The sequence below is a fragment of the Mirounga leonina genome, unplaced genomic scaffold, assembly GCF_011800145.1.
Source record: "Mirounga leonina isolate KUSES-001 unplaced genomic scaffold, KU_Mleo_1.0 Mir_114, whole genome shotgun sequence".
In the NCBI taxonomy this organism is placed as follows: Eukaryota; Metazoa; Chordata; class Mammalia; order Carnivora; family Phocidae; genus Mirounga; species Mirounga leonina.
This window is the reverse complement of record NW_023270265.1, coordinates 15,199,997-15,212,731: the sequence shown is the minus strand read 5'-3', so window position 1 is coordinate 15,212,731 and position 12,735 is coordinate 15,199,997. Positions and strand designations below refer to the sequence as shown.

Below are 12,735 nucleotides of genomic sequence, written 5' to 3'. Positions count from 1 at the left end.
ATCCCAGGACCCTGGGATCATGACCTAAGCCAAAGGCAGAGGCTTAACCGACTGAGCCACCCAGGCGCCCCTATTTATTTTTAAAAAGATTTACTGATTTATTTTAGAGAGAGAGTGAGAGCAGGGGGAGGGGCAGAGGGAGATGGAGAGAAGCACACACCCCACTGGGCGCAGAGCCTAAGGCAGGGCTTGATCCCAGGACCCCTGATCCCAACCTGAGCTAAAATCAAGAGTCAGATGCCCAACCAACTGAGCAACCCAGGTGCACCCCAGTTTTCTTAATTTTAAAAGTTACCTCAGTATCTCCTCAGAATTTAGTAAGAATGATTACTTTATAGAAATATAAATGAAGTTGTTAAAGCTCCAACATTTTTGGGCAGTAGGGAAAATTCTTATTATTAAATATAAATCAAATACAGAAAGGCTTTGAATGGCAGTCTAGAATGTATTTTATAAAAAAACTTATAGTAATTGATCTACATTAAAAAAATACCATTATAATGGACAAATTAGCTTATGATTAAGTTTTTTTGGGGGAGAATATACTTAGGATATTAAATAGAATCAAAGCGTGGAATATTACAGAATGTAAAGCAGAATTAAAGGGAAATACTCAAAGAGAAGAAAAAGCTGTCTCACTAGAATACACAGAGAAAGCATACGGTGTCTGCTCCCGGACTAGAGCTAAGCGGCCAGAGTGAACGCTCAGCACACTCTCAAGGAAGCACAGTTCTGCCTTGCACCAGTGCCAGGTGCCACCAAAACAGTGACAGAGGCAACTGGAAGAAGAAGACAGGTCATTTCTCTCCCAGCAGTGTAACACCATCACAGGAATGGGTCTATCCGGACAGCTGACTACTGCTGGAAATTATGGAATTATAATAACAAAGAGTGAAAAACTCATTTAATGCAATTAAAAACTCATTTAAATTAATGCCCAAATAACAAAAACTTGTATTATCTCTAAAAGGTTGTTTAAAAAAATTAGTAACGAAGTCTATTGTTTCTAATTATGTTACATATTTACTAACATATTTTAAGTTCAGCATATTGTTGTCATTTGTAACATGCTTTTTAGAACTATTAATTTTCATTACTGCACTGCTGGAAGCACTGCAAACTGGTGAAATTGACTGGGATACGATTAGGCAATATATCTCCACATATTGGACCCTTACCTACTTACCTACTTTAATCACCTCTCAACAACCCTTCAAGGCAGAAAGTAGAAAAAACTTACCTAAGATCACAAAACAGTAAGTAATGAAACTAGGCTTTGAAGCTACACAGATCTGTCTGGCCCCAAACCCTATCTTCTTTCCATTTTTAGAGGCTGTCTCCTATTTTATTCATTTTATTTATCAAAGACTTATTTATTTATTTGAGGGAGAGTACAAGAGAGCACGAGCGGGGGTGGGGGAGGGAGAAGCAGACTCCTCATTGAACAGAGAGCCCAACGCAGGGCTCAATCCCATGACCCTGGGATCATTACCTGAGCCAAAGGCAGGCGCTTAACTAACTGAGACACCCAGGTGCCCCAGCTGTCTCCTATTTTAAATGCTTCCTATCTAGTAAGATCAGAATTGTTATATAAAAATGATTTATAATATTTAAAAAATCTTATCTAAAAATTCAAACCTATTTGACTCTCTCCAAAATATTAATAACTATTATTGTTTTAAGAAACAAAGGTTATCTTTTCTAGGAGACCTTCCACTTTCAAATTGGTATTTAAATGATACGATGTTAGGGATTTGCTTCAAAGTAATATGGGAGAGGAGAATGAGATGGGGCACAATTGGTCCCAATCCTGGTTGACTGCTGAGGATGGGTTATGGTTCATGGGTCTTCACTGTACTATTCTGTCTACTTTGGTATGTTTTCAAAATTCTCCATAACACAAAAAGGTAAAAAAAAAAAGTATTGGAATAAGAGGCAAATATATTTTTTAAAGATTTTATTTATTTGAGAGTGAGAGCGAGAGCACCCAAGAGCACAGGCAGGGGAGTGCTGCAGGCAGAGGGAGAGGGAGAGGCAGGCTCTCCGATGAGCAGGGAGCCCAGTACGGGACTCTATCCCAGGGCCCTGGGATCATGATCTGAGCCAAAGGCAGCCATTTGACTGACCCACTCAGGCTCCCCAGAGTAAGGGTCAAATATTAATATAAATGTAAAAATATTCAAGGATGTGGCCTAGTAAAGAAAGATCCACATAGTAACAGGAATATGAAAAACTTGACAAGCTTTCAGGATTCCCAACGTCTAATTTAATAAACCTGCTGCCACCTGCTGGCTAAACAAAATATAAAGAAGATGGAGCTTAATGTGTCCTAAAGCAAAACCATGAGCCATGAAGTATAAAAACATGCAAAACTAAACATCAGATTATTTAGGGAATATCTACATGGACTGGTCACGTTTATTTCTTAGGCAGGGTGAAGACATCTGTACTGTCCTTTCTCCACAAACTTCAATTTCCTGAGAGAAGACTCAGGAACTATCACTAAGTTCTAGGAATTTTGTGATACATTTTCTTTAGCCGTCTCCTTTCAGAAACGGAGTGTGAAGTCAATAAGTAGTTCAATTCAAATGAGAGCAGATCCAGCAATCACTCTTACATGCTTATTTCTTTACTACCAAGTCCTATGGTTTTGCAAACTCTCAATTCAAATAATGTACTAGCAAGTCAACAAGTTGAAAAGCATGCCATATAGGCCTACAGAATGAAAAGATGAATAAGTTAGGTTGGGGTAGCACCAGCTAATTGAGGGACACTGACTCAAAAATCACTCTTTTTAAAACCTTAGCCTCCGGGCGCTTGGGTGGCTCAGTCTGTTTAAGCGTCTGCCTTTGGCTCGGGTCATGATCCTAGGGTCCTGGGATTGAGTTCTGCATCGGGCTCCTGGCTCAGCGGGAAGCCTGCTTCTCCCTCTATCCTTTCCCCTTACTCGTGATATCTCTCACTCTCTCTCTCTCACTCAAATAAATAAAATCTTTTAAAAAACAAAAACAAAATCTTAGCCTCAGTAACCTGATTCCTTAGTTTCTTTTATTTTGATGAAGAAAATAAAAAAATCGATCAAAATGTATGTCAATTCTCCAAACACTTGTAATCTCAAGACTGTGTTCATCAGGCCAACAAAGCAGAGGTTAATATTCAAACATCACTACATCAGATGATTACATAAGACTTACTGTACGTTTCTTGGTTTGGACCAGGACATGTTCTGGGTTTCCTTCAATCCTAGCCGTAGACCGTTCATTGCTCCAAATGCAGCCCCTAGTGAATCATAGTAACGATTCAACCAATAAGCTTTATATTAAAAAAACAACTGCACTTCTGATTTTTATTTTTAATAGGAAAAAATGAAAAAGTAAATAGATTATTTATTATTAAAGATTTTATTTATTTATTTATAAAGATTTTATTTATTCACCCAACAGAGAGACACACAGCGAGAGAGGGAACACAAGCAGGGGGAGCAGGAGAGGGAGAAGCAGGCTTCCCACAGAGCAGGGAGTCCAATGCGGGGCCCGATCCCAGAACCTGGGATCATGACCTGAGCCGAAGGCAGATGCCCAACGACTGAGCCACCCAGGTGCCCCTAAAGATTTTAAGTAATCTCTATGCCCAACATGGGGCTCAAACCTACAACCCCAAGATCAAGAGTCGCATGCTCCACTGACTGAGTCAGCCAGGTGCCCCTCAGTAATGATTTTTTAAAGCCCTGAAACCAGTACTTGAATTGCTTTTGATTTTAAGCACTTTTGCCTACTTGGACTGAGGACATTGAAAAAAATTACCATACCCACCTGTCATACAACATCCTCCAATGGTAAAGAAGGCCAGTTCAAATCTGCCCCGGGTTTTATTAGCTCCAGTCGGTAAAATAAACTCATCTGTATCCTAAAGGGGCAATAACAAAAATCACGCTGAGCTCTCCTCAAGACCCACCACTTGCAAAGTGTTTTTTAATTTGTCGAATTCACAAAAGTAAAACCTGAAGTCAACTAAAACTCAACTATACTTAGTCAAGCAAAATTTAAAACTTTCTGCAACAACAGCAACACCTAAATCACAGTGAAATGAAATGTACTATATATACAGTTATACTCATTAGTTCTTAGGAGGCATTCTCATCAGAACTTCGCTTTTCAATGTAAGTTGGATAGACTGTATGTAATTTGCCTTACTTATTGATAAATATGAAGCAACATGCAAGGGAGTTTAGGAAGACCAGCTCTAGAGAAAGGTAAATGGAAAGGTATGAGAAGTAATGGTTTACTTGATTGAGACACCACTGTGGAAAAAGAAAATAACACTCATTCTGTAGCTACTGTCTATCAAGCACAATTTTACTATGATCATAAAAAATGAGCAGAAACTATAAAAGCACAACAGTTTGGGTCCATTATGCAAGGGCAGAATTAATCTCTTCATAATTCTTAACTGTTTGGGGAAGCATATATTTTAATAATCTTAGAAAGCTATAATCTCTCTTTCCAGTAAATGCATATACAAAAAAATATATATATATATTTTTAAGATTTTATTTATTTTTGTGGGAGAGAAAGAGAGAGAGAGAGAGAGCATGAGCGGAGAAGAGGGAGAAGCAGGCTCCCCGCTGAACAGGAAACCTGATGTGGGACTCGATCCCGGGACCCTGGGATCATGACCTGAGCCAAAGGCAGACGCTCAACTGACTGAGCCACCCAGGCGCCCTGCATATACAAATTTGGTATGAATCCCATGAAGGCCACCCAAGAATCCTAAGTTGAAAATGCTACTGTAAGAGCACAGTATGATTGATTCTATAATACACTCTTATAAAGAACACACTCAATACAGGTTTGCCAAGCTTTCCATACAAAAATGGTTAAAATAAACCATAAGCACACACTGCTGGCAACTTGCTACATACATACATTCACACCAAAAAGTGCAAAAATAAGCAAGCACATCTACTCTCATCACACAGAAACGGTCTGTTGGGCAATAATAAGCAAACTCTGAAGAGATCCCATATCATGATATATTATACATAGTTTTGCAAATTTGGGGTGCTTCCTGGCTTTTGAATTAATGACTTAGTTTTAAATTGTACTTCTGGCTTGAGGTTTTTAGAAATGTTATATTTGATTTAATGAGGTATGTAATTCTTCAATCTAGAAATGGATTGCTAATGACAAACAGGAAATTTTAAAAAAAGGTCATGATGAACATTAATAGGCACAAGTGCATGTCATCACCAATTCAACTCTTTGCTAGGGTCAACCATAATAAAAGCACTATGAGGACTGAAGGCAAATGTACATCAATTCACACACACAGCCACTTGAAAACAATTTCATGGTTAGCGGTCATTGGGGCTTAATCTTTTAAATGCAATTAAAATGTACTGTTTCATTTCTTTTTTTTTTTTTTAAGATTTTATTTATTTGAGAGAGAGAGAGACAGAGATAGTGAAAGAGCATGAGCGGGGGTGGTGTGGGGTGGCGGGGAGAGGGAGAAGCAGGCTCCCCTCTGAGCAGGGAGCTGCATACAGGGCAGGACTCGATCCCAGGACCCTGGGATTATGATATGAGCTGAAGGCAGATGCTCAACCAACTGAGCCACCCAGGAGCCCCTAAAATATACTGTTTCATGTAACAAAAATTTGCCAAGATTTTTTGAGGGAGGGGACACTGGCCAAATTACATTAATCCTGGGGAGAAAACCTCCATAAAATTAAGGCTTTTGGTTTCTATAAAAATATGATTAACAGCTTATTATGTTATAGAAAAAAACTTCTGCAAGCCAAATTTGAACTGCAAGAAATAAGCACTTAATAAGGCTGATCTTGAGGTATCTTTACACATGCATAAAGGGAAGATACACTGAAAAGTTCTTGTGCTGCAGACACTGCAGGACACTAAAGAATCACCAATACCATTGTTTGCTACTACAGAAGAGAAATGCTTCTAAGGATGGGCACCACTGTACCTGATACAATAGTCAGAAGGCCAAGATTATGTGAAATATTTATATTTCAACTGGATGATACTGGATGCTAGAAATATTCAAATTCGTCTTGCTTTTACACTGGATGTTCATCTGGCCTAAAAAGTATAAGATTATTTACTTAATATAATTTTTAATGTATTAGCGAGGATGCAAAAGTGGTGACAACGCAAAGCAATAGTAAGAGAAACCACAAATACTGCCTCAGATAAAAGTTGTTGACAAAAATCAGTATATCGTAAGTTCACAGGTAGTATTTAAGATGTCTCTCTCCTTCAAAAGTATGGAAAAATGTTCCACAAAATTCAACTTTAATTAAGGTAGTCTTTAAATTTAGGCTTTCCATGGTTTTTATAACGAGATGAGAAAACCTTTTCAATTCTTTTTTTTTTTTTTAAGGTTATTTATTTATTTATTTGACAGAGACACAGCGAGAGAGGGAACACAAGCAGGGGGAGTGGGAGAGGGAGAAGCAGGCTTCCCGCGGAGCAGGGAGCCCGATGTGGGGCTCTATCCCAGGATCCTGGGATCGTAAGCTGAGCCGAAGGCAGATGCTTAACGACTGAGCCACCCAGGCACCCAGAGAAAACCTTTTCAATTCTGAAGTCCCTCTTGCCTTTGAATGGAAAAGGTCACTACAAATGTTTGTGATTAAGCAAGAATCCTAATTTTTTAAAAATGCAGAATTTTCTTTGATGTCTAACCTTACCAAGCCCCACCTAGCACTGCAGGGTCAAGATGTTATGTATTTTTTTTTTTAAGACATTATTTATTTATTTGACAGAGAGAAACATAGCGAGAGAGGGAACACAAGCAGGGGGAGTGGGAGAGGGAGAAGCAGGCTTCCCGAGGAGCAGGGAGCCCAATGCGGGGCTCAATCCCAGGACCCTGGGATCATGACCTGAGCCGAAGGCAGACGCTAAACAACTGAGCCACCCAGGCGCCCCTAGATGTTATGTATTTTTAAATGGAGCTACAGTACAACCTTTAGGCCTAAATTCAACATTCAATTAAAACACGTGATTAGTTTTGAAATTTTGAGTAAAATACTGAGAGGGGTACTTTTGAAATAAAATCAATAAACATACACTGCAGATATTTGACAAACATTTCCTGTAAAAACAAGTTTTAAATAAGTCTTATCCACTTGCTTCTACTGAAACACACTCAACAAGAAATGCAGGTAGTCAATCATTGTTAGTGATTCAACTTGAAACAAAAAGTCCCAACCACTACTCTTAAAAAACCCAAAACCCACCCAATTTACGGATATGTAATTCACATACCATATAATTCACCTATTTAAAGTGTACAATTCAATGGTTTTTAGTATATTCAGGTATCGTACAACAAAGACTATAATCATTTTTAGAGCATTTTCACTACCCCAAAAAGAACACCATACCTGTTAGCAGTCATTCTCCATTTCTCCCCTACCCTGGGCAACTACTAATCAATCTGCTTTCTGTCTCTTTCTATTTGTCAATTCTGGACACTTCATGTAAATAGAATCATACCATTATGGTCTTTTATGACTGCCTTCTTTCATGTAATAAGTTTACAAGGTTCATCCATGTTCCAGCATGTATCATTACTTCTTCCTTTTTTTACTGCTAAATATCTCATTGCATGGAAATGCTAAATTTTGTTTATTCTTAACCTGATGGATGGGTTGTGTCTACTTTTTGGCTATTTATAATAAACCTGATAAGAGCATTCACGCACAATTTGTTGTGTGGACATACGTTTCCAATTCTCTTGGGTATATATCTATGAGTAGATTACTGGGTCATATGGTAACTCTATTTTTGATATTTTGAGAAACTGTCCAATTCTCTTGGGTATGTATCTACTGAGTAGAATTACTTGGTCAAATGGTAACTCTATTCTTAATATTTTGAGAAACTGTCAGACTATTTCCAAAGCAGCTGTTTCAATTTACATTTCCACCAGCAGTGCATGAAGGTCCAATTTCTCCCCATCCTCACCAACATCAGTTATTGCATGTTTCTGATTATACCTATAGCAGGGGTGAAGTGGTATCTCACTTTGTTTTTGTGATTTGCATTTCCCTATAAGTGACGTTAAATATCTTTTATGTGATTATTGAACATTTCTGTATCTTTTTGGAGAAACATCTATTCAAATCCTTTACCCATTTTTATTTTTAATTTTAAAAGATTTTATTTATTTGTCAGAGAGAGAGAGAGCACAAGCAGGGTGAGTGGCAGGCAGAGGGAGAAGTGGGATTCTTGCTGAACAAGGAGCAGTACCTGATCCCAGGACCCTGGGATTATGACCTGAGCTGAAGGCAGACGCTTAGGACTGAGCCCCCCAGGTGTCCCTAAAGATGTAAATTTATGACATTAATAACTGAGAGGAGTATACACCTGTTAAAGAAATAGTGTTTTTGCATGTTATTGACATTAAACTGGTAAAAATTCAAACTAGATTTATAATTTTAAGATGTTAAATTTGAGGATGTTAAATCCCCAAAGGTAACTACAAAGAATATAGCTAAAGGACATATACAAAAGGAAATGAGAAATTTAAAATTTCACTGCAAAAAATAAATCAAGTAAACACAAAAGACAGTAACACAAGGACAAAAAAGCTAGAAGACATATAAAAAACAAACAGCAAAATGACAGCAATCCCTCCTTATCAGTAATCACTTTAAATATAAATGGATCAAACTCTTTAAACAAAAGACATAAGATTGGCACAATAAAGGATCCAACTACACTGGGGTTTACTTTAATTCCAAAGACACAAAAAGATTCAAAGTGAAGTGAAAGAGAAAAAGATATTCCATGCAAATAAAAACCAAAAGATAGCAGGGTGGCCATACTAATACCAGAAAATACAGACTTTAAATCAAAAAAGGTTACAAAAGAAGAAGAATATTAATAAAAGGTCCAATACAACAAAAAGATTCAATTATAAACATTTACACACCTAGTAACAGACCATTAAATATATTAAGTATAAAACTGGAATTTCTACAGTAATAATTGGGAGACTTCAATACTCTATTCTCAGTAATGGATAATAATCATCATAACCAGACAGAACATAATAAGGAAATATGAGGACTTAACACAATAAATCAAAGAGCAAACAGATCTAACAGACATATACAAAACACTCTAACAATAATATCACAGCATAGACATTTTTCTCAAGTGCATGTGGGACATTTTCCAGGACAGATCATATATTAGACAACAAATTAAGTCTCAACGGATTTTAAAAGATACCATACAGAGTATCTTCTCCAACCACAACAATATCAGTTAGAAATCAGTAACAGAAATAAAATGAAAAGTTCACAAATTCATGGAAATTAAACAATATATCCATAAACCACCAAGAGATCAAAAAAGAAATCAAAAGGGAAATTAGAAAATACTTGAGATGAATAAAAAAGAAAATACAACATATCAAAACTTATGAGATCCAGTGAAAGTGGTGCTAAGGGGAAAATTCAGAGCTATAAATGCTTATTAAAAATATCAGAAAGATCTCAAATAAACAACCTAATTTGCAACTTAAGGATAGAAAAAGAAAAAATAAGAAAGTACTATGAAAAACTGCATGCCAACAAACTGGATAATCTTGATGAAATAGACAAATTCCTAGAGACATAAAACTCACCAAGAAACAGAAAATCCAAATAGCCTTATAACTGAACTGGTAAGACCGAAATCAGCAATAAAAAATGTCACACCAGGGACACCTGGGTGACTCAGTTGCTTAAGGGTCCAACTTTTGATTTCAGCTCAGGTCATGATTTCAGGGTTGTGAGATCAAGGCCCTCACTGGGGCTCTGTGCTAGGCATGGAGCCTGCTTAAGATTCTCACTCTCCTTCTCCCTCTGCCCCTCCCCCTCAACCCCGAGTTCTCTCTCTCAAAAAAAAAAAAAAAAAAAAAAAAAGTCACAACCAAGAAAAGCCCTGGACCTAACAACTTCACTGGTGAAGTTTACCAAACATTTAAAGAACTAACACCAATTATTTTCCAACTTTTCCAAAAAACTGAAGTGGAGGTAATATTTGGTATAAGGCCAGGATTACCCTCATACCAAAGCCAGACAAAGACACTACAAGAAAACTACAGACCAATATCCCTATGAACACTGATGCAAAATCCCCAGCAAAATACTAGGAAACCAAATTCAGCAACATATTAAAAGGATACACACCATGACCAAGTCGGATTTATTCATGTAATGCAGGATGGTCCAATATATGAAAACTGATCAACATAAATCACCACATTAAAAGAAAGAAGGGAAAAAAACCTCCCACATGATCACCTCAACTACTGCAAAAAAAGCATTTCACAAAATCCAACATACGTTTACAATAAAAAGAATTCAACAAACTAGGAATAGAAGGAAACTACCTCAACATAATAAAAGCCATATATGAAAAACCCACAGTGAACATTATATATTTTTTTAGATTTTTATTTATTTATTTATTTGAAAGAGAAAGAATGAGAAAGAGAGAGAGAGAGCACATGAAAGGGGGGAGGGTCAGAGGGAGAAGCAGACTCCCCGCTGAGCGGGGAGCCCCATGCGGGACTCGATCCTGGGACTCCAGGATCATGACCTGAGCCAAAGGCAGTCACTTAACCAACTGAGCCACCCAGGTGCCCTGGTGAACATTATATATATATATATTTTTAAAGATTTTATTTATTTATTTGACAGAGAGAGACACAGCGAGAGAGGGAACACAAGCAGGGGGAGTGGGAGAGGGAGAAGCAGGCTTCCTGCGGAGCAGGGAGCCCGATGCGGGGCTCGATCCCAGGACCCTGGGATCATGACCTGAGCTGAAGGCAGACGCTTAACGACTGAGCCACCCAGGCGCCCCCTGGTGAACATTATATTAAAAGGTAAAAGATAAAAGCCTTCCCTCCACAATCAGGAAAAGGCAAGGATGCCCATTTCTGCCACTTTTCTTTCAACATAGTACAAGCCGCCCCTGATATCTGTAAGTAGAACATCCCTATGAAACCTCCTCTAAGTCAAAATGTCATAAAGCAAAGAAGCAATTATCACCAACTTACGTGGAAAAATGTTTTGAGTATTCCCAGACCCAAAGATAACCTCTCTTAGGCCTTTCTGATACCTTAGGACAGAGCTTGCTATCAGACACACAAAATAAATCAAGATAAAGCACAGATGCTCACAGACACAGTTCAAGGCTGCAATGGCTCGATGCTGAGATGCTGAGTGTAGATCCCCAGGAAGGAGCTCGGTGGTTCCACTATAACAGCTCACTGCAAAACAAATGCTGAACACTATTTTTGCTTTTTCGGTAAAGGCAAAAATCCTCTTCTGATTTCTTTTTTCAGCATAAACAGGTACTATATACAGACCTACATAATGTAGATCTCTCATAAAAGTGAAGTGGAACAATGTGAACTTTCAAAAAGCGGGGGATACTTGTACTACATGTTCTAGCTAAAGCAATTAGGCAAGAAGAAATAAAAGGTATCCAAATTGGAAAGGAAGAAGCTAAATTTTCTTTCTTTGCAGATAAAATGATCTTATATGTAGAAAATCCTACATATTGCAGAAAGAAACTTATTAGATCTAATAAATTCAGCAAAGTAGCAGGATACAAAGTCAACACACACAAAAAAGGATTTCCACATTCTAATAATGAACAATTTGAAGAAGAAATCACAAAAGCAATTCCATTTATAATAGCATCAAAAAGAATAGGGGCGCCTGGGTGGCTTAGTTGGTTAAGCGTCTGCCTTTGGCTCAGGTCATGATCCCAGGCTCCTGCTGGGATGGAGCCCCACACTGGGCTCCTTGTGCACTGGGCTCCTTGCTCCACTGGGCTCCTTGCTCCGCGGGGAATCTGCTACTCCCTCTCCGTTTCCCTCTGCCTGCCATTCTCCCTGCTTGTGCGCGCTCTCTCTCTCCCTCCCCTCTCTGTCAAAAAAAAAAAAAAAAACAACTTTAAATAAAAAAAGAATACTACTTAGGAACGAACTTAACCAATGAGGTAAAAGTCTTACACAATGAAAACCATAAAACCTCTTAAATGCAATTAAAGACTTGAAAAAATGGAAACATATCCCATGTCTGTGGGTTGAAGACTTAATACTGTTAAGATGTCAATACTATCCAAAAGAATCTACAGATTCAATGAAATCCCTATCAAAATACCATGTTTTGGGGGCACCTGGGTGGCTCAGTCAGTTAAGCAGCTGCCTTCAGCTCGGGTCATGATCCCAGGGTCCTGGGATCCAGCCCCACATGGGGATCCTTGCTCAGCGGGGAGCCTGCTTCTCCCCTCCCTGCCATTCCCCCTGCTTGTGCTTGCTCTCTGTCTCTCTCTCTCTCTTTTGCTCTCTCTGTGTCAAAGAAATAAATAAAATCTTTTAAAAAGAACCCCATCCTATAATTAATATGGAATCTCAATGAACCCCAACAGCCAAAACAATCTTGAAAAAGAACAATAATCAGGACGCCTAGGTGGCTCAGTTGGTTAAGCGTCTGCCTTTGGCTTAGGTCATGATCCCAGGGTCCTGGGATCAAGTCCCCTATCGGGCTCCCCCTGATCTGCAGGGAGCCTGCTTCTCCCTCTGCCTGCTCTGCTGCCGCTCCCCCTCCTTGTGCTCTCTCTGACAAATAAATTAAAAAAAAAAAGAAAAAGAACAATAATCACATTTCCTGATTTCAAAACTTACTACAAGGCTACTCGAATCAAG

At 38.4% G+C, this 12,735-nt stretch overlaps 1 protein-coding gene and 1 non-coding gene across 2 annotated transcripts in view; both read right to left on the bottom strand.

Moving 5' to 3' along the window:
* LOC118022969 (mitochondrial import inner membrane translocase subunit Tim23) overlaps positions 1-12,735 on the bottom strand; it is a 30,050-nt gene that overhangs the window by 12,886 nt on the left and 4,429 nt on the right. Inside the window, exons 3-4 of the mRNA XM_035023966.1 lie at positions 3,813-3,906; positions 3,195-3,279 (exon numbers count right to left, since the gene is read on the bottom strand). Coding sequence (XP_034879857.1) covers positions 3,195-3,279; positions 3,813-3,906 — 179 coding nt within the window. The remainder of the gene's footprint in view (positions 1-3,194; positions 3,280-3,812; positions 3,907-12,735) is intronic.
* Positions 663-866, bottom strand: LOC117998703. The gene has a single exon (XR_004676044.1). It is a non-coding gene; the product is annotated as a small nucleolar RNA SNORA74 (small nucleolar RNA).